This window comes from Salvelinus sp. IW2-2015, linkage group LG32, assembly GCF_002910315.2.
Source record: "Salvelinus sp. IW2-2015 linkage group LG32, ASM291031v2, whole genome shotgun sequence".
NCBI lineage: Eukaryota > Metazoa > Chordata > Actinopteri > Salmoniformes > Salmonidae > Salvelinus > Salvelinus sp. IW2-2015.
The window spans coordinates 10,800,395-10,822,985 of NC_036871.1; the positions used below are offsets into that span (position 1 = coordinate 10,800,395).

The 22,591-nt window shown below is 42.8% G+C and overlaps 1 protein-coding gene and 1 pseudogene across 6 annotated transcripts in view; both read left to right on the forward strand.

Annotated features, from left to right (window-relative positions):
- Positions 1-17,974, forward strand: part of LOC111956597 (microtubule-associated serine/threonine-protein kinase 3-like) — a 48,768-nt gene extending 30,794 nt beyond the window's left edge. For 2 of the 6 annotated variants that reach the window (XM_023977096.2, XM_023977094.2), the window contains 12 exons: positions 44-209; positions 629-730; positions 1,091-1,213; positions 1,419-1,537; positions 1,866-2,047; positions 2,343-2,488; positions 2,717-2,908; positions 3,287-3,501; positions 8,604-8,726; positions 12,422-12,558; positions 14,239-14,417; positions 14,734-17,974. In XM_023977096.2, the coding sequence (XP_023832864.1) occupies positions 44-209; positions 629-730; positions 1,091-1,213; positions 1,419-1,537; positions 1,866-2,047; positions 2,343-2,488; positions 2,717-2,908; positions 3,287-3,501; positions 8,604-8,726; positions 12,422-12,558; positions 14,239-14,417; positions 14,734-15,536 (2,487 nt within the window). In that variant the 3' untranslated portion in view covers positions 15,537-17,974. The remainder of the gene's footprint in view (positions 1-43; positions 210-628; positions 731-1,090; positions 1,214-1,418; positions 1,538-1,865; positions 2,048-2,342; positions 2,489-2,716; positions 2,909-3,286; positions 3,502-8,603; positions 8,727-12,421; positions 12,559-14,238; positions 14,418-14,733) is intronic. The other 4 variants (XM_070436807.1, XM_023977097.2, XM_023977095.2 and 1 more) reach the window with 3 other exon arrangements.
- Positions 17,975-20,552: 2,578 nt separating this feature from the next.
- Positions 20,553-22,591, forward strand: part of LOC111956317 (phosphatidylinositol 3-kinase regulatory subunit gamma-like) — a 50,533-nt pseudogene continuing 48,494 nt past the window's right edge.

Here is a 22,591-nt window from a genome sequence, read left to right on the forward strand (position 1 = left end):
CAATGTCCATTCTTAAATCCTCCCTTCTGGTTGTCTGTCCCAGGTGTGTGGTACTCCGGAGTACATTGCTCCAGAGGTGATCCTGAGGCAGGGCTATGGGAAGCCGGTGGACTGGTGGGCTATGGGCATCATCCTCTATGAGTTCCTGGTGGGCTGCGTGCCTTTCTTCGGAGACACACCCGAACAGCTCTTCGGACAGGTGGTCAATGGTGAGAGTCATCTCCTGAATGGGGGAAACGTTAGCCTGGTTATATTAGACTGAATGCTATGCTTACTGTTGTTTTTAATCGTTCACTCTGGTTTATCCAGGCTAGGGTAACATGGCTCTGACTGGTCAAATGAATAGGCTCTACAAGTCAGAGAGGAGTGCCATGGATTGCCTCTGTTGCGTGGTGCAAAAAGACTGTGACCCAAACATACCCTCTAGTTTTTCTTACTCTGGGATAGGCAAATGTCCAAAGTGCCAGATGTCTTTCAAACATCTAGTCACCAATGTCAAGATGACGTTCTCGTCATCAATATCASAGTTCCCACCTACCAGTCTGTTTTGAATCATTGTCAAATGTTTCATGTTGTATTGTGTGTAATTCAGATGATATGGTATTCAGGAAATGTGTGTGTTTCACAGATGACATCATCTGGCCTGAGGGGGAGGACGCCCTGCCTGCTGATGCCCAGGACCTGATCACCAGGCTGCTGAGGCAAAGCCCTCTGGACCGCCTCGGGACTGGTGGGTGGCCTCTTTATTGCCTTCTTCATTTGTCATCTTGGAGTCACGTTTATTGTAAATAGGATTTAGGAATATGATTCGGGAGCATTTCTACGTCACTGTGGATGCTACCATGTTGTTTTTGGGTAATCGTGAATGAATCGTGAATAAGGATGAATGAGAAACTTCTAGAGGCTCACKCACAAATCATTGTGTTTTTCACTGAAACGTATTTCAATGTCATGATTGTTGTTCTTATTACTGAGATGGTTTGATGAGATTCATAAAAAAAGCACCACCTAAAGTGATGTGGGTTTGACTATATTGGCCATATTGATTACTTGGTTTGATTTAAATCATGTATCCCTATGTTACACCCAGGGGGGACACCAGAGGTCAAGATGCACATGTTCTTTGTGGGTCTGGACTGGAACGGACTGTTACGACAGAAAGCAGAGTTTATCCCCCAACTGGAGACTGAGGACGACACCAGCTACTTTGACAGTAGGTGGCGACCTTTACCACTCTCATTTGGGAGTATTTAAATGTTGTTGTGTAAGACAGTGAAGGTAGAAGTTGCCTGTAAATACGGCTCTATGATCCTTACCCCACCAAGCCTAATCTTAGTCATAAGGGCGGTGAACATAACCTGCTCTGCGCTGGATGAGTGTGTGTGTGGGCTACTGACTTGTAATGTGTTGCTCTCCAGCCCGATCTGAGCGGTACAGTCACCTGGGCTCGGATGATGATGACGATGATGAGACCTGTGATGAAGACACGTCCCTGGAGCTCAAGCAGTTCTCCTCTGTGGCACATCGCTTTAGCAAGGTGGGAAATAACCCAATGTTTGTTCATATCGTTTAGATTTAGAGTATGCCGAACATATATTTTACTTAAGAATACTCCTTGCAACACTGCCCCTTGTAAAATCATAATGTTTTGGTTTGTCGGGACGAAATACAAAAAATATTTGTAAAGTGGAAAATAACTCTTCCATTCATGCAAAAGTCTCACTGTAATGACTTCCCCTTCAAACAGCTCTCCTGAAATAACCTGTGGTTTTGTTAATAAGCATTATTTTTTAAATTGTTTTTTAGGAGGTCATGCTTGTTTTTTGTGACCTTTTTCTGACCTCTGACCTCTTTGTGCCCCCCAGGTGTACAGCAGCACGGAGCACCTGTCCACCTCCACGCCATCCAATCGTAGCCTGTCCTCGTCAGAGCGCAGCCACAGTGAGGAGAAGGTAGGGAGGTGGGAGGGGAGGAGTTTCCTCTCCCCAGAAGAGGGACACAAACAGGGGGCCAGCGGGGATCGGAGGACTGAGGGACACCGAGGAAGGTGAGCGATGAAGGCCCTTGGTACAATAACACAGCACTCAGACTACACTATGTTTTGTGTGAAGTTGTGAGCGTAGTCTAGCTTTAGCCGGAACAGCGGCAAAATTCACTAAACAGCATTATATTTGCCTCTTTCTATGGTTATAAGGGAGACATCACATTCAACTCCAAATAACTATTGAAAACATGCACACATTTTAAAGTTAAATATGAATTAGTGGGCAGGTTTCATTCTTCCATCAATTTTAGCACAACCAGATCGCAACTGCCCTCTCTGATTGTATCCTTCCATTCAGTCCTCCTCCCCTCATGTCCTCTAGCCTGCGTCCCAGGGCCTCCTCCGGTTCGTCCCAGTCAGAGAGGAGTGTCAGTCCGCTGGTGATGAACAGCACCCAGAGCCTGGACACCATGCCACGCTTCACCATCTCAGCTGAGGAAGAGGGTGAGTTGAGACTACACACAAATGTGTTTAGGGCTACACACGCATACTTAGAGACATAGACACACTGTCATAAAGTAAACATACACACAGGTATTTTGTGTGTGTGTGTGTGTGTACACACAGGATATTTTTACTGGGCTTACATTTCTAAAAGACAAGATTGCACACTCCAGCCAGCACATTCACTTAACCCCCCCCCCCCCTCTTTCTCTCTCCCTCCTCTCTCAGATGGCGTCGTGTCCAACTTGCGGCGTATCCGTCTCCGTAGTAACAGCACGGGTACGCGGCCCTCCTACAGGCGCGGGGGGTCCCGCCGCTTTGGGCACCAGCTGGACACCCCCGAGAAGCCCAGGTCACCCGCGAGCTGCGTGGTCCCCAAGTCTGCCTCCGTCTCTGGCCTGTCCCTCATCATCACCCCAGGTTGGTAAACCTACTGGAGCTAGCTATCGTGTACTAGCCTACTCTGACACATTAAGAGAGTGTCTGGTCTCAAATGCTACCTTATTCCTGGTGCAAGTGTCGCTTTTTAGAATTCTATTTCTGTCGATTGCTTTTGTCCAGAGCTATGACTAAAAGTAGCATTTTTATATGGGCCATTCATTTGAGATGTAGCCACTGTCTCTCTAGGTTAACATAATGCTAGCAACAACAACACACCTAGTATTGTATTGTATATGTGCCCTGCAAGCCTGTGTGATTTGATATGCTTGTTCCGGCTTCATAAACAGACTATACTTTTGCTAAATTCCCCAATAAATTCCTCAGTCCTAGCATATGGCCTCTCTCCATACCCCCCAGACACTGCRGACGGTGCCCCCGCCAGCCCCAAGTCATACCTGTCCTCCAACCCCTCGTCCCGGGACTCGTCCCCCAGCCGAGGGGACCTGTCCCTCAGTAGCCTGCGCCCCCCTATGGTCATCCACAGCTCTGGGAAGAGGTTTGGCTTCGCCCTGCGAGCCATCCGTGTCTACATGGGTGACTCAGACGTCTACACCGTGCACCACAGGGTCTGGGTAAGTGTCCCTACCACAGAATGAAATAGAACACTAGAATGGTCTTTGGCACCCCGGCAACGTAACTACAGGACGGCCATCTTGGTCAGGGAAATCGGGCTATTCAATCTTAGTCTTACAGTTTCTACTTTAGCCAACATGTTATTTTGTCTTGTTGTACATTTAGTTATGTTTTTCAAGGCTGCGTTGAAACTAACTTTTCAATGATCCAAGACCACTCAGTTAATCCCTACCATTGTGACAATGAGTCGTCATAATGCTGCATCAAATGTACCTGATCCTAGGGGCATTGGCAAACACAATGTACAGTGGCTTGCGAAAGTAATCACCCCTTGCCATTTTTCCTGTTTTCTTGTTTTACAACCTGGAATTAAAATTGAATTTTTGGGGGTTTGTATCATTTGATCTACACAACATGCCTACCACTTTGAAGATGCAAAATATTTATCCCAAGTCTCTTGGGATATGTCTCTATAAGCTTGGCACATCTAGCCACTGGGATTTTTTTCCCATTCTTCAAAGCAAAACTACTCCAGCTCCTTCAAGTTGAATGGGTTCCGCTGGTGTACAGCAATCTTTAAGTCATACCACAGATTCTCAATTGGATTGGCCATTCCAAGACATTTAAATGTTTCCCTTTAACCACTCGAGTGTTGCTTTAGCAGTATGCTTAGGGTCATTGTCCTGCTGGAAGGTGAACCTCCGTCCAAGTCTAAAATCTCTTGAAGACTGAAACAGGTTTCCCTCAAGGATTTCCCTGTTTTTAGCGCCATCCATCATTCCTTAAATTCTGACCGGTTTCCCAGTCTCTGCCGATGAAAAGGATCCCCACAGCATGATGCTGCCACCACCATGCTTCTCTATGGGGATGGTGTTCTCGGGGTGATGAGGTGTTGGGTTTGCACCAGACATGGCGTTTTCCTTGATGGTCAAAAAGCTCAAGTTTAGTCTCATCTGACCAGAGTACCTTCCATATGTTTGGGGAGTCTCCCACATGCCTTTTGGCGAACACCAAACGTGTTTGCTTATTTTTTTCTTTAAGCAATGACTTTTTTTCTGGCCACTCTTCCTTAAAGCCCAGCTCTGTGGAATGTACGGCTTAAAGTGGTCCTATGGACAGATATTCCAATCTCTGCTGTGGACCTTTGCAGCTCCTTCAGGATTATCTTTGGTCTCTTTGTTGCCTCTGATTAATGCCCTCCTTGCCGGGTCCATGAGTTTTGGTGGGCGGCCCTTAGCAGGTTTGTTGTGGTGCCATATTCTTTCCATTTTTAATAATGGATTTAATGGTGCACTGTAGGCTGTTCAAAGTTTTGGATATTTTTTATAACCCAACCCTGATCTGTACTTCTCCACAACTTTGTCCCTGACCTGTTTGGAGAGCTCCTTGGTTCATGGTGCCCCTTGCTTAGTGGTGTTGCAGACCTTTCAGAACAGTTGTGTGTGTGTGTATATATATACCGAGATCATGTGACACTTAGATTGCACACAGGTGCACATAATTAGTTAAATAATGTGACTTCTGAAGGTAATTGGTTGCACCAGATCTTATTTAGGGTTGTCATAGCAAAGGGAGTGAATACATATGCACGCACCGCTGTTACTTTTATTTATTTTTTAACAAGTAATTTATTTCACCTCACCAGTTTGGACTATTTCGTATGTCCATTACATGAAATCCAAATAAAAATCCATTTAAATTACAGGTTGTAATGCAACAAAATAGGAAAAACGCTAAGGGGGATGAATACTTTTGCCAGGCACCGTAATTAACTTAATTTACGTGCCCCAAATTGCACCGTATACCTCTGTTTATCCTACAGATATTGTATGCCGTAATCATGAGCCTATAAACTGGCGTTACACTGTTAGCACTTGAGGCAGTGTGCCCTAGTGGGAAGACCACTTTGTGCAGCTCACCCTGCACTATCGGCTCCAATATAAATAACATGAGCAAGTCTACTTCTGATAAGCTTCCCAGTGAAGTATTAAAAACAATCAAGCAACCCAGAAAAGTGCTAAAAAAAGCTTGTATTAACATATGCAGCCTGATAAACAAGATCCATGAAGTCAATAACTTGCTTGTAACAGATGACATTCATATTCTGACCATCTCTGAAACACACTTAGATAATACCTTTGATACAGTGGTAGTATGCATAGTAATAACATCTACCAAAAAGACAAATGCCAGTAAAGCTTAGACGATCTAATGTTAAATACTGTTGAAGGAAAATGGCTACAGGTTGATCTGCCTCACCTAAAGCCCATTCTTGTGGGAAGCTGCTATAGACCACCAAGTGCTAACAGTCAGTATCTGGATAATATGTGTGAAATGCTTGATAATGTATGTGGTAAGAGAAGTATATTTTCTGGGTGATTTTAAATATTGACTGGCTCTCATCAAGCTGCCCACTCAAAAAACTTCAAACTGACACAGCGGTTGCATTAAGGAGAAGTGGTTCTAAAATTCCATGCATAACACTTGTATCTTTTAGCAATGTTTATTATGAGTATTTCTGTAAATTGATGTGGCTCTGTGCAAAATCACTGGATGTTTTGGAACTACTAACGCGCCAATGTAAACTGAGATTTTTTCAAACAAAACATGCATGTATTGTCTAACATGAAGTCCTATGAGTGTCATCTGATGAAGATTATCAAAGGTTAGTGATTAATTTGATCTCTATTTCTGCTTTTTGTGACTCCTCTCTTTGGCTGGAAAAATGGCTGTGTTTTTCTGTGAATAGGTGCTGACCTAACATGATGATATGTTGTGCTTTCGTCATAAAGCCTTGTTGAATTCGGACACTGTGGTGGGATTAACAAGTTTATCTTTAAAATGGTGTAAAATACTTGTATGTCTGAGGAATTTTAATTATGAAATTTCTGTTTTGAATTTGGCGCCCTGCACTTTAACTGGCTGTTGTCAAGTTTTTGCCTGCCATATGAGTTCTGTTATACTCAGACAACACTCAAACAGTTTTAGAAACTTCAGTGTTTTTTCTATCCAAATCTACTAATAATATGCATATCTTAGATTCTGGGCCTGAGTAGCAGGCAGTTTACTCTGGGCACGCTTTTCATCCGAAAGTGAAAATAGCGCCCCCAGCCAGAAGTTAACTGCGTTCGGGGGCAGAATGACAGATTTCAACCTTGTCAGCTCGGGGATTTGATCATGCAACCTTCCGGTTACTAGTCCAACGCTCTAACCACTAGGCTATCTGCTGCATTGGCAAGATGAGCAAACTTAGGGACGACATGACAGCAACAAACGCTGCACATCCAAGTATATCGGACCAAATTATGACAGACGACTTGTACTTTTGAATTCCGTAAAATCATTGTGGAAGAGGTGAAAAAATTGTCTATTAACAATGACAAGCCACCGGCGTCTGACAATCTGGATGGAAAATTACTGAGGATATTGCCACTCCTATTTGCCACATCTTTGATTTAAGCCTACTTGAAAGTGTGTCCCCTTAGCCCTGGAAGGAAGCTAAAGTCATTTCGCTAGCAAAGAATAGTAAGGCCCCCTTTACTGGCTTAAATCGCCGACCAATCAGCCTGTTACAAACCCTTAGTAAACTTCTGGAAAAAATTGTTGGACCGGATACAGTGCTATTTCACGGTAAAAAAATGGACAGCAAACTTATAGGGAAGGACACTCAACAAGCACAGCAGTTACACAAATGACTGATGATTGGCTGAGCGAAATTGATGACAAAATGATTGTGGGGGCTGTCTTGTTAGACTTCAGTGCAGCTTTTGACATTATCGATCATAGTTTGCTGCTGGAAAAACTTATGTGTTATGGCTTTMCCCCCCCCCCCCCCCGCTATAATGTGGATAAAGAGTTACTTGTCTAACAGAACACAGAAGGTGTTCTTTAATGGAAGCCTCTCAAACATAATCCAGGTAGAATCAGGAATTCCCCAACTGTTTAGGCTTTTTAGGCCCCTTGATTTTTTTCGAGCTTTACTGAAAGTCAGTGGCATGTCATTAGTAAAGCGAGAGTCTCTATGTATGCGGATGACTTAACACTATACACGTCAGCTACTACAGCGACTGAAATGACTGAAACACAAAGAGCTGCATTTAGTTTCAGAATGGGTGGCAAGGAATAAGTTGTCCCTAAACATTTCTAAAAGCATTGTATTTGGGGCAAATCATTCACTAAACCTCAACTAAATATTGTAATAAATAATGTGGAAGTTGAGATGACTAAACTGCTTGGAGTAACGCTGTATTGTAAACTGTCATGGTCAAAACATATTGATACAACAGTAGCTAAAATGGGGAGAAGTATGTCCATAATAAAGCACTGCTCTGCCTTAACAACACTATCAACAAGGCAGGTCCTAGTTGTGGCACCTTGACAACTGTTCAGTCGTGTGGTCAGGTGCCACAAAAAAGGACTTCGAAAATTTGCAATGGGCTCCGAAAATTTGCAATGGGCTCAGAACAGGGCAGCACAGCCTCCCCTTTGATGTACATAGAGAGCTAATATTAATAATATGCATGTAAATCTCTCCTGGCTTAAAGTGGAGGCGAGATTGACTTTTTGAGAGGTATTGACATGTTGAATGCACCGATCTGTCTGAACAACTGGCACACAGCTCGGAAACCCATGCATAGCCCACAAGACATGCCACGAGGTCTCTTCACAGTCCCCAAGTCCAGAACAGTCTATGGGATGCGCACAGCACTACATGTAGTCATGGCTCTATCTAACTCTATTCCACATCAAGTAACTGGTGCAAGCAGTAAAATAAAAAAGCACATTATGGAACCGAGGGGACTGTGAAGCAACACAGACATAGGCGCATGCACACACACACACACACACACACACACACACGATAACATATGCACTATACACATGGATTCAGTACTGTAGATATGTTGTAGTAGTGGAGTAGGGGCCTGAGGGCACACAGTGTGTTGTGAAATCTGTGAATGTAATGTTGTTAAAATTGTATAAACTGCCTTAATTTTGCTGGACCCCAGGAAGAGGCAGCAGCTAATGGGGATCCATAATAAACACAAATGCCAAAGCAGTCAGGGTTACGTTCTGATTGGCTCTTCATGTGTTCCTGTAGTGTGTGGAGGAGGACACCCCGGCTCATGAGGCAGGGCTGAGAGCCGGTGACCTCATCACCCACGTGAATGGAGAGTCGGTCCAGGGGCTTGTGCACACTGAGGTGGTGGAGCTGCTGCTCAAGGTGAGACCCACTGGACGAGGACTGTCTTAATAATCCTCATTCCCTTGGTCTTTCCTTTTCGCTCTCTCTCCATCTCTACTATTTACGCTACCTGTAATATTCTTGAGCCTAATGATATAGGCCTAGGTGATAGACCAACGACCCTGGAATTAAAAACAAAATGTGTGTGTGAAGAGGGTTGGTTTTACAGGTTTACTCCCTCTGGATTATTAGTACAGCGCGTATTCTTGGCTATCGTTCCATGTCTGTGTCATTCGATTGTTAGTTAAACTTGAAAGGAATACCCATGGGTAGTGTGATGCCTAAGACCAATTTTTATTTGCAGTCATCTTCCTGTTGAATAAAACAGGATATAATGACAACATGAAATATGTCTTGCATCTAATGGACATAGATAAATAGCAAGACCAGTTTTTTTATCTGTCGTTCTCTCTTTTTTTTTATCGAATAATTGAATCCAATGAACTGAGCAGGCTGGGCTGACATGCTTATAGCCTTGCTGGGACTTTCTAAACATGAGTATGCATTTATAAGATTGTGCTGTTATTTCTATAAATATTATCTATTATTGTTGCTATAATTTTTTTTCTGTTTGTTTTCCATGTTTTTGGTTAGTTCTCTTAAAGCACACTCAGAGATATTTATGTTATCATGGGACTGCCCATATTTCCCTCTGGCCAACGCCAATTGGCGGCCAAGTGTTTGCCTTAGGATGCAAAGGTGTGTCATGAGTCAGAGAGATGGTCTGATGGTCTTAGTGACAACAGACCTAGATATGGGGGGAGGTTTTAGTGGGTGGAATATTAGGACAATTGTAGGCTATGAGGACACTTAATCATCATGGTGCTTTTTAATGTTAAGTTTACGAACATTGGTTGTGGTAAGTATAATTGAAACTTGGGTGTCATTATGGTAAGTATAGCCGGTTATAATTGTAATGGCTTAGCAGATCATTAAAAAAATATAGACATTTTTAGAATATAATATCTATTGTTTACAGGAAACTCATTCTACAAATATAGATGAGGTTGGGTGGAAAAAGGACTGGGAGGGAGAAATATACTTTTGCCATGGGCAAAGAAACTCAAAGGGGGCCAAATATGGGCCAAATAATTATGATCCACGAAAGTGAAAGAAATAGATTATTATACAATGCTCAAAAAATAAAGGGAACACTTAAACAACACAATGTAACTCCAATCAATCATACTTCTGTGAAATCAAACTGTCCACTTAGGAAGCAACACTGATTGACAATACATTTCACATGCTGTTGTGCAAATGGAATAGACAAAAGGTGGAAATTATAGGCAATTAGCAAGACACCCTCAATAAAGGAGTGATTCTGCAGGTGGTGACCACAGACCACTTCTCAGTTCCTATGCTTCCTGGCTGATGTTTTGGTCACTTTTGAATGCTGGCGGTGCTCTCACTAGTGGTAGCATGAGACGGAGTCTACAACCCACACAAGTGGCTCAGGTAGTGCAGCTCATCCAGGATGGCACATCAATGCGAGCTGTGGCAAGAAGGTTTGCTGTGTCTGTCAGCGTAGTGTCCAGAGCATGGAGACGCTACCAGGAGACAGGCCAGACATCAGGAGACGTGGAGGAGGCCGTAGGAGGGCAACAACCCAGCAGCAGGACCGCTACCTCGCCTTTGTGCAAGAGGAGCACTGCCAGAGCCCTGCAAAATGACCTCCAGCAGGTACAAATGTGCATGTTCATGGTCTCACAAGGGCTCTGAGGATCTCATCTCGGTACCTAATGGCAGTCAGGCTACCTCTGGCGAGCACATGGAGGCTGTGCGGCCCCAAAAAGAAATGCCACCCCACACCATGACTGACCCACCGCCAAACCGGTCATGCTGGAGGATGTTGCAGGCAGCAGAACGTTCTCCACGGCGTCTCCAGACTCTGTCACGTCTGTCACATGTGCTCAGTGTGAACCTGCTTTCATCTGTGAAGAGCACAGGGCGCCAGTGGCGAATTTGCCACTCTTGGTGTTCTCTGGCAAATGCCAAACGTCCTGCACGGTGTTGGGCTGTAAGCACAACCCCCACCTGTGGACGTCGGGCCCTCATACCACCCTCATGGAGTCTGTTTCTGACCGTTTGAGCAGACACATGCACATTTGTGGCCTGCTGGAGGTCATTTTGCAGGGCTCTGGCAGTGCTCCTCCTTGCACAAAGGCGGAGGTAGCGGTCCTGCTGCTGGGTTGTTGCCCTCCTACGCCTCCTCCACGTCTCCTGATGTACTGGCCTGTCTCCTGGTAGCGCCTCCATGCTCTGGACACTACGCTGACAGACACAGCAAACCTTCTTGCCACAGCTCGCATTGATGTGCCCTCCTGGATGAGCTGCACTACCTGAGCCACTTGTGTGGGTTGTAGACTCCGTCTCATGCTACCACTAGTGAGAGCACCGCCAGCATTCAAAAGTGACCAAAACATCAGCCAGGAAGCATAGGAACTGACAAGAGGTCTGTGGTCACCACCTGCAGAATCACTCCTTTATTGGGGGTGTCTTGCTAATTGCCTATAATTTCCACCTTTTGTCTATTCCATTTGCACAAACAGCATGTGAAATTTATTGTCAATCAGTGTTGCTTCCTAAGTGGACAGTTTGATTTCACAGAAGTGTGATTGACTTGGAGTTACATTGTGTTGTTTAAGTGTTCCCTTTATTTTTTTGAGCAGTGTATATATATACACACACAGTGGGGAGAACAAGTATTTGATACACTGACGATTTTGCAAGTTTTCCTACTTACAAAGCATGTAGAGGTCTCTAATTTTTTATCATAGGTACACTTCAACTGTGAGAGACGGATCTAAAACAACACAAACAATAAAATGCAAATTAATTACTTAAAAATCATACAATGTGATTTTCTGGATTTTTGTTTTAAATTCCGTCTCACAGTTGAAGTGTACCTATGATAAAAAATTACAGACCTCTACATGCTTTGTAAGTAGGAAACACTGACGATTTTGCAGGTTATCAAATACTTGTGTGTATATAATAATTATATATGGGCATTTAGAGGTTTCTACGAAGAGACCGAATCAATAGATCATGTATTCTGGTATTGCCCCGATGTAGCTTGTTTCTGGTCACAGGTTCAGGAATGGTTAAAAAATCACAACATGCACTTAAAATTAACCTTACAAATAGCAGTGTTGGGCGATTTGGAAAGCCATAGTCAATAAAAAAAATTTTTTTAAACTCGTAGGAAAAGTTTTCATCTTTAGCTCACAATCTGTGGATACTATACGATTTAGAAAGGTTAAAAAAAAGTATGTAAAATATGTCACATGGAAACCAAACGAGGGTGGTCTTTGGTGATTGGTGGGATGGGCTGAGGGTTGGGATTAAAGAGCTTATGTTTGGTAATGTATTATTTTTATGTGACTGCTTTATATAAAYGTACCATGTATGTTTATGTAGCAGAAAATCTGTAAAACTTATATTTGTCTTCCGAAGAGGACATGGCAGATTGGTTAATAATAAAATATACATTTCTTCTGTTGGTTGTTCCTTTGCTCCCTCTCTCTCTCTAGCCTTTTTTTTTGTTGCCTTTATCACTTGCCACATTCCAAAATATGATCACTAAACTGACAAGTGGCCAAATTATACCATATTATTTTCACTTGTCCACTATTTGGAGACCAGTAAACCAATAGCCCTTCTATTCACAGAGTGGCAAAAAGGTGATGCTGCAGACCACGGCCCTGGAAAACACCTCCATCAAGGTGGGYCCAGCCAGGAAGACCAGCTACAAAAGCAAGATGGCCCGACGCAGCAAGAAGAGCAAGAGGAAGGACGGCCAGGACAGGTAAGTGCACAGTGACCCATACAATGACTATTAGATTAAAGTGCAGGCTGCTTTCATTTGCTTTCAGCTTTAATTCGAGTGTATTTTCATCCGTATTGGTAGTGGTGAACCATTTAGAAATGACAACACTTTTTGTACATAGTCCTCCTCGATTTTAGGGAACTGAAGGGATTTTGACGTTCACTTATGTGTATTTAAAGTATACTGACCAAAAATATAAACGTAACATGTAAAGTCTAGGTTTCATGAGCTGAAATGACATATCCTAGAAATGTTCCATATCTACAAAGTTTATTTCTAGAAAATGTTGTTTGATTATTTYTCCTTTGCTAAGATAATCTATCCACCAGAGTGTGGCATATCAAGAAGCTGATAAACAGCATGATCATTACACAGGTGTAACTTGTGCTCGGGAGAAAATGCCACTAAAATGTGGAGTTTGGTCACAACACAATGCCACAGATGTCTCAARTTTTGAGGGAGCGTGAAATTGGCATGCTGACTGGAGGAATGTCCACCAGAGCTGTTGCCAGAGAATTGAATGTTMATTTCTCTACCATAACCCACCTCCAACATCGTTTTAAAGAATTTTGCAGTATGTCCTGGGAGGGGCAGGATGTGCTGGGGGGAKGGGCCTCACAACTGCCGACCACGTGTAACCACGCAAGCCCAGGGATTCCACATCCGGCTTCTTCACATGCGATATCGTCTCAGACCAGTCACTCTGATTTTATCAATGGCATTTCAATGAACAGMGATACCGTGATGAGATCCTGAGGCCCATTGTCGTGCCATTCATCCGCCGCMATCAYTTAATGTTTCAGCATGATAATGCACAGCCCCATGTCGCAAGGATCTGTATAGAATTCCTGAAAGCTGAAAATATCCCAGTTCTTCCATGGYCTGTATACTCACCAAACTTGTCACCCGTTGAGCATGTTTGGGATGCTCTGGATCGACAGCGTGTTCCAGTTCCTGACAATATCCAGCAGCTTCGCACAGCCATTGAAGAGGAGTGGGACAACATTCCACAGGCCACAATCAACAGCCTGACCAACTATGCGAAGGACATGTCGCACTGCATGAGGCAAATCGTGGTCACACAAGACACTGACTGGTTTTCTGATCCACACCCCTACTTTTTTTTTTTTAAGGTATCTGTGACCAACCGATGCATATGTGAAATCTGTAGATTAGGGCCTAATGAATTTATTTCAATTGGTTGATTTACTTATATGAACTGTAACTCAGTAAAGTCTTAAAAATGTACGCCAAATGCTACAATTTTTTGTTCAGTGTAGTGTTTGGACCCATATTCCTAGCACACAATCACTACAACAAGCATGTGACTCTACAAAGTTGTTGAATGCATTTTCAGTTTATTTTGGTTGTATTCCAGATGTGCCCAATAGAAAGGATTTGTAAATAATGTATTGGGTCATTTTGGAGCAACTTACATTTACATTTAAGTCATTTAGCAGACGCTCTTATCCAGAGCGACTTACAAAATGACAAACAAACTTCTATTGTAAATAAGAATATAATAACAAACAAAAAAATAAAGAGTTCTGTGCCGCCTAATGCTATCTTTTATATCCACAGAATTGGTGTATTATAACGTCACATGAAAAGGTTTGCTGAAAATATCCACTTAAATTGAATCCCATTTCTCTCCTGTAGTAGACGACGTAGCGTCTTGAGGAAGATGGCCAAGCACAACCCTCCCATGCAGAGCAGTCGCAGTTTCTCCTCCGGCTTACAGCATTCAGTATCCTCCAGTGACAGCTTGTCTGGCTCCCCCACCCAGAGCCTCTCGCCTGGGCCCAGCACACCCTGCCCCTCCCCCGACCAGTCTGGAGGTGAGTAGCTAGCCTCTATTGGATGGAAACTGTGGTTCGATAGTCGGCCATTTTGTGATGTGCATATTTTACTGTAATAAGGTGGGTGTGTGACAATGTTTCAACTGTTATGATATACCAAGTCAATTGGTATCTGAATAGAAGATACCTGGGTTATGTAAAAGCTCTTGGTTTTCATGGTACATGTCATACAGAAATGCAGGCAAAAGTTGATTCTCATTATTCTCAAACCGTTTAACAGCACTACAGCGAGAATGCTTTCTTTGTCACTGAAGAAATCAAAAGCTTATCTACAGCATGTTCTATCTCTTCTCAGACTCCAACTCCCCCCAGAGCTCCTCTCCCTGCTCCAGCTCTCCCAACTCCCCCGTCCCCCAGGCCCGTCCCAGCTCCCTCCAGGTCCTAGGCCGCTACACCAAGGCAGGCCGCTGCAAGTCCACCAGCAGCATCCCCCCCTCCCCGCTGGCCTGTATCCCCCCTCCGCAGGCCCTTTCCTCCCAGTGCTCTCCGTCCTCCCTCCCTGGCCTGTCCAAGGGCCTCCACGGCAAGACCCTGTCCCCTCCCACCGTTGCCCGCCACTCTGTCCGCCCGCGCAGTGCCGAGCCGCCCCGCTCTCCCCTCCTCAAGAGGGTGCAGTCGGCTGAGAAGCTCTCAGGGGTGTACCACGGTGACAAGAAGGCCTACGCCACCCGCCGACACACCATGGAGGTACCCCTGTCGGAGGGGGAGGGGCTAGAGGCCCTGGATACGGCCAGAGGGTTTGTCTGTGTGGGGGAACAACATGGCCGCCAGGGCCTGTATCTGGGCGGTCAGAGAATCCACAGGGAGTCGACAAGCAGCGACCACCGCAGTGACCACTGCTCCAAGGAGTTGGTGATGAGGAAACTGGCCCTGTCCGAGAGGAGGGACTCCTTTAAGAAGCAGRAGGCGGTGCAGGAGGTGAGCTTTGACGACCCGGATGAGAAGGAGCAAAGACCCACCCTCCCCGTCAGGCAGCCGCGGTTTAAGGCATCGTGGATTAACTTGGCTCAGTCCGACTGGAGCCTGGAGGCTGCGGGGCAAGGAACACAGGGTACAGCAGCACAGAAATCCAAACCAAAAGAGAGGGAGGGGTTTTAGCCTAGCGTTGCTCCAAAAAGGTGAAAGGTAGAGTCTTTCTCAAGACAGCAAGACTCTAGACTAAGGTTACATACTCTCTTACCGACTACTGTACAGTATATGAAGGGCTTGCATGTTTATCCGCAAGTATATACTCAAGTTGTGCCAATCGAGGCAACCGGAGGGAGAGAAGAACAAAAATAAAGTTGTTACATGGTCGAGTTAACGTTACAGTCCGCATCCTACCACACTAAACAAAAACTTTTGAGTGCCAAAATTTACATCCTATTTTTGGTTTCCCCCTCCTTCCCCCTTTGGGTTTTAGGTTCACTGTAACATGTTTGTACCTTGTAAATATTTTTTTYTTTTTACTGAAATAACCTATACATGACTTTTTAATGTTTATTTTATTTCAGGGCTGAATATGACGTCATGTATTGGCCCTTTTTGTGTAAATTGTACACATTAGGTGCAGCCATTCTGTTGTGTGAATTGATAGGGACTTGAGGAAACTAAATTAAGAACAAATGTTTTAGATATGGAGACAGAGGATGAAGCAATTTTTTTTGTCCATTATCTCTTACATTTTAAATTGGTTAACATTTTATTAGTATTCCAAACGTGTTTAATTTCTTGGAAAATGGCTGTTGATTTTTGTCTGATCAAAAATGGCCTTTCAAACGTATGTTGAATGCTTATGTACAAGCCCTTTTAATTCAGTGCTGTCTTTTAACACACTAGAACAATAATGTGTTGGATAGTTCCCTCATGCCAAAGCATGGATTTCTCATAGGAAACCTTCTAAAAAAAGAGGTAGTGTACAAATGAGGCTTCAGGAATGGGGCCCTGCTGCCATGCCCTGTCAATCATCCGTGAAGTCATCAAATGGATTCCACCAATTCTCTCATTGGTTTAAATCTCAAAATGATTGACAGGACACAAAATAAATTAAGCTAAGTTCTACCTTTTGATACTAGATTGTTGGCGATCCTGCAATGACGTACTTTCCTGCTTGTTGAAGCAAGCTACCCTACAATCTAATTTAGCAGGAGAGCGTTTGGACAGGTTAGGCATTTCCTCAACGCAGTTCTCGTTAATTTTCAGAACCCTGGTTTAAGAATTGTACAGTGTATGTAGGAACTGGCTCTCTTTGCTGTTTTTAACCATGTTATATGAATGTTTACAATTTTTGGGGTCAAGTATACTGTATTTGAAGTTTTTCCATCTGCTGTTAAATTATTACAAGAAATGATGGGAAACAGCAGGATTCAAACAGAAGCCCTGAAGGACAAATACATTGAAATGTTTTTTTTTGTATATTTTGACATGGAAGCAATCTTGTTGTATTGCTGATTCGCCTATGCTATTCACACACACCGTAACTAATCTAAACGGCAGTTGGCAATGATTAAAAAGTGACTTTTTGGGGGGGGTAGAACAGCAGACTTGATAGAATGACAGTGGTTTGGTGAGAGATTTGAAGATGGTTTTGCTCTGAACTTTGTATACTCTCATTGGCACATTGTTTTCTTCTGCAACTATGGAATTAACAACCAAAATGCTTCCACTCTTGGTTATTTCAAATAAGCTGTAATATCAGGATGAACTGTCAGGTGATGTTAGGAACATGTGTTTCACTGTTTGCTTTGACTATGGGAATATTGACAGAGTTAAAATAATTTAGCACCAACTAATACTTGAACAACTGGAACAGATAGGATAGCGCAAGGTCAAACCTAAAACTTATCTACTTGTTTTATTACCCAACATTGTTTACTTAATTAGTACTTGAAACGTGTGTGTTTCTTGAGGATATAATCAAATAAGTAATTCAATTCACAATGGATTTCCCAGATCTTGATGATGTCAAAATGTGGTCCCTTTATTGGAAATACTGCATCTTGCTACGGTGTCGTCATACTAGACATTTTTACTGAATAATATTTTTTTTTTTTTTGTTTGTTTTTTTCATGGCCTAGCTTGTCTGATTCTTACAGTATGGCTAAGCTGACCACGATTGTGAACACAACCATTCTGCATTTCTACACTGTTCAATGTTACACAAAAAAAACACGGGTTCTGAATGCACCCAAATTCGTGTACATTTTTTACGTCACTGAATTGTATTCATTTATTTTTTACATTTTTTATTCAACTTCAATAACACTTAAGAATAAAGGGGGTAAAGTATGAGGTGCACGCGGTATACAACCAGCTGATGATACTTTCTCACGAAACTGTATATGAAAAAGGGGACATCTGTAATGTTGATTTCGTCACATGGGTGGTCAATTGTAATTCATAGATAATTCACATTGTTTGGTTCTGTCTTTACCTTGGTGGCCCTCGAACGACTTCATTTCATATTTCTCAAACTGGTTTCTGGTGAAAGTTGGTGTGAAATCCATTGCTTTATACGGTCTAACAGCATTTGAAATAAATGAATGGCAGAAGACTAATATGAAGTGGACAATTTATTTTTTGACTTATTTTTATGAACTACAATTTTGATAAACACATTCATAACACTAACTACTCAAGGCTCATTGTGATCCAATGGATATTTTTCCATTCAAAACAATTATATACGCTGAACAAAAATATAAATGCAATATTTTCAAAGATTTTACTGAGTTACAGTTAATGTAAGGAAATCAATCAATTTAAAAAAAAAGTTCATTAGGCCCTAATCTATGTATTTCACATGACTGGCAATACAGATATGGATCAGAGAATTGGAACACTGTCGATCCAGAGCATTCCAAACATGCTCAATGGGTGACATGTCTGGTGAGTATGCAGGCTGTGGAAGAACTGGGACATTTACAGCTTCCAGGAATTGTGTACAGATCATTGCGACTTGGGGCCGTGCATTATCATGCTGAAACATGAGGTAATGGCGGCAGATGAACTGCACGACAAAGGGCCTCAGGATCTCGTCACGGTATCTCTGCATTCAAATGGCCATTGATAAAATGCAATTATGTTTGTTGTCCATAGCTTATGCCTGCCCATACCATAACCCCACCTCCACCAGTGGGCACAATGTTGACATCAGCAAACCGCTTGCCCACGCTATGTCTGCCATCTGCCCGCTACAGTTAAAACTGGGATTCATCCGTGAAGAGCATACTTCTCCAGAGTGCCACTAACCATCGAAGGTGAGCGTTTGCCCACTGAAGTCGGTTATGACGCCGAACTGCAGTCAGGTCAAGACCCTGGTGAGGATGACAAGCATGCAGATGAGCTTCCCTGAGCATGTTTGTGCAGAAATTCTTCGGTTGTACAAAACCACAGTTTCATCAGCTGTTGACTAAGCCTGATGTAGAGGTTCTGGGCTGGCGTGGTTACACGTGGTTATGAGGCTGGCTGGATGTACTGTACTGCTAAATTCTCTAAAATTACGGAGGTGGCTTATGGTAGAGAAATTAACATTAAATTCTCTGGCAACAGTTCTGGTGGACATTCCTGCAGTCAACATGCCAATTGCACACTCCCTCAACTTGAAACATCTGTGGCATTGTGTTGTGTGACAAAACTGCTAATTTTAGATTAGCCTAGTTATTGGCCCTTTCTAAAACAGTATACACAGTGTACAAAACATTAGGAACACCTTCCTAATATTGAGTTAGCTGCTGGAAGATGTCTGGGGTGGGGGTGCTGTGAATTTCATCCCGGGGGGGGGGGGGGGGTGTTAGGTGTAGTGGTTAAAAAAAATAATTACAGACTGATCTAGGACTAGTAAAGGCCCAGTGCACTACTTTAGTAAAAAAGACAATTTTCTTTCATTCAGATTTTTCAGGGGGTGCCCCGACTTCCTGCGGCTATGGTCGAAAGCATTTCACAGTGATGCTGGCCCATGGTGACGCCAATGCTTTCCACAGTTGTGTCAAGTTGACTGGATGTCCATTAGCGGGTGGACTGTTCAAAATCTAGTTTTAATGGTCACATATACATATTTAGGAGATGTTATTGCAGGTGTAGTGAAATGCTTGATACAGCCGGGAAACTGTTGAGCATGAAAAAGCCAGCAGCGTTGCAGTTCTTGACACACAAACCGGTGCGCCTGGCACCTACTACCATATCCTATTCAAAGGCACTTAAATCTTTTGTCTTGACCATTCACCCTCAATGGCACACATACAGTACACATTCCATTTCTTCTTCTGTGGGGTTTAACGGCAGTTGGCATCCAATATGTTGCATTACACTCATTAAAAACCCACTAACCTGTTACACTACTTTGACCCCATCTGCTCCTGCACCATGCCAATGCCCTTGGATTACGGGACACCATTGCTATGAACGCTAAGAAGCCAACCTCACTGAAGCAAACTTTATACAAGTATCACTCGTTGACCTATCCCTCAGTGTTCTCAGGATCCCTCACCCATCCTCCTCTACTTTCTTCACTGCCTCAGCTTCTGCATTACTACTCCTCCTCCTCAGCTTCTGCACTACTCTGGCCACCTCAACCTGCCTCTCTTGCACTGGACACTTCCGATCCCCAACAACATGGACAATCCATGTACCAAGGCTTAAAAAATAACCTGTCTCCTCCCCTTCATCTACACTGATTGAAGTGGAATTAACAGGTGACATCAATAAGGGATCATAGCTTTCACCTGGTCCGTCTGTCATTGAAATAGGTGTTCCTAATGTTTTGTACACTCAGTGTATTTTACAATTATTATAAAACACAGTTGTGAACAGGCATGATCAGGCTGTACTGTCAAGATGCATTTTTTGGATAACTGAAATGCTTCAATTCAGGAGAGGTGAACTATTTGGGACTCCTTAAAAAACGCCCCTTAGATACAAGTGACGTTGTACCAGGTAAGGAGAGCATTTTTGCAAATCCTAACCCTTTTCCTAACATTGACCTAATTCTCCTAACCTGCTACTTTAATTATCCCAATCTGCTGCGCAAATTCTCCTAACCCGCTACGAAAAAATCGTAGTCTGTATCGAAGGGGCGTGATTTTAGGGAATCTCGAAATATGTATAATGAGCATATGCGTCCTGTCCTGCAGGGATTCGTGCTTTTCCGACTGGGTTCGTTTATTTTCGGCTGTTCATATTAGTTCCCACGCATTCTCTTTTTTTATGCGCGGTGCTGTGCTGGAAATGGCTGTGTAGGGAGCTGAGAGTTATGTGCGGCAAAAGAAAGAAAGGGAGAAAGAAAGAAAGCGGATCAGGAGTGAACAAGGCAGGTGGAAGACTTTAAAGCATTGAGGGAAAGAAACGGTGAAAGATAAGGAAATTAGCTGTCTACATTTCGACGTGTTGAACAGTTAAAGTGCCGCAACAGCGAGATTTGGAAGAAATATCTGCGGGTGAGTTTTTCCAAGTTCTTGCACATTTCCAGTGCTGGCCACTGAACAGGAAAATGGTGGAAGAGCTTGAAGTGCACTACGCACACAACGCAGTACGAACTTGCACATGTCTATAAACTTGTCAAAGAACACTGCAACAAGTCGTTTTCTGTACTTTTATAGCACGCTAAATGTTAAAATAATAGCCTATATTGACATCTAGTGTGCCTCTATTGACATCTCTATTGGCATCTAGTGTGCCTCTATTGACATCTCAGTCTAGCAAGTCGAGCTACTGTAACCATATTTTCCAGAGTTTCCATATGGTGCGTGAATGTTGCATTATTTTGTTGGCTACATTTTTTTTAATGCAGTATCGAAACATGGCTACAGCTGCGAATTTCTCGAACACGACAGCTATCTCTGGAAGCTGAAATGTTTCTTGTGCTAGTTTTACTTGCAACGTTGTTGCGAGAAAAATATCTACTGTAACTGACAGCACCCTATATTTTGGACCGTTCTAATATTTGTTAATCCACATAGTTGGTGTGTTTTTGTTATTTTAAAGTGTAGTTTGTTTTGCACATTTGTGTTGTTTTAGGTCTCTATGCAAAATCATCTCACCAGATTTCTCTTGGATTGAGTCCAAAACTTGCAGAATCACCCATGTCTGTGGCAACAATGCCTATTCAGTTTTGGAAAAATGTCTGTCAAATTTTACATTAAAGTGACCGTATTACTGTATAATTGATAGTTGCTAAAATACAGTGTAATGTAAGTTTTGTATTAACTCATTGCTACACTGTACTTGGGGCAAGGTAAAGGTTACTACTAGGGTTACTTATGTACAGTGTAACAATGGGTAACTATTACACTTACAAATAAGAAATAAATAACTAGCCTACATATAACGACATATTTTGAATAGTTCCAGTTAGGACATCCTCTAACGTCTGTATCTCGTTTTTAAAGAAATTATAGCTACCCCTTGAGGTGTTATGGCAGCCCGTGTTTATTCAGTTTAATGGAGCTACTTACACTCATTATTGAAAAGTCGTTGAAGCCCCAAGTCGCTTTTTCATTTTGACTGGAAAAACTGGTCAAAACAATCGTCAACTTCCTCCATTACAGCAAGTTAATGGCATTCCAGTTATGTAAATATTTTCCCCCTTTTTTTGTTTTACATTATATATGTGCCCTGATAGGGGCAAGCCTTTTCTCAACCAGGGTATTAAAAAAGCATTCAAAATGCTGCTGCTCATGCCAATTTTGCATTTTACCTACAAACAGTTACAGATCTGGGTTAGGTAAGCTGATCCCTGATGTGCACCTAAGAGCAACTGTCTCTTAGCAAGCACCACTGCTCTATGTAGGCCTACCTTAAAATGTGCAGATCTTTTGTTGCTGCAATTAGCTATAGAGGTCTTGTTTTCTGCAATCGTCTTATGCAACATATAGGCCTAGTGCTGTTCCGTATGTTGCTACAATATAACCTGGATTAGATTTAAAATATGCTTATGAGATATTACTAGGCTATATCATGTTGTAGACTGTTGACATTCACAACTAGCATATGGTGTCTACCAGCGGACAGATGGCCACAAGGTGAATGTATGTCAATTCTAGTTTAGGCCTACATACTAGCTGCATTTTGGGGCTCAGATGTGCATTTAAATATTAGTTGCAGCATTGTCTGACATTTTAAAATACTTACACTGAAATGGCTGTCTCCAGAAATGATCATTTTCACTCAAAGAATTG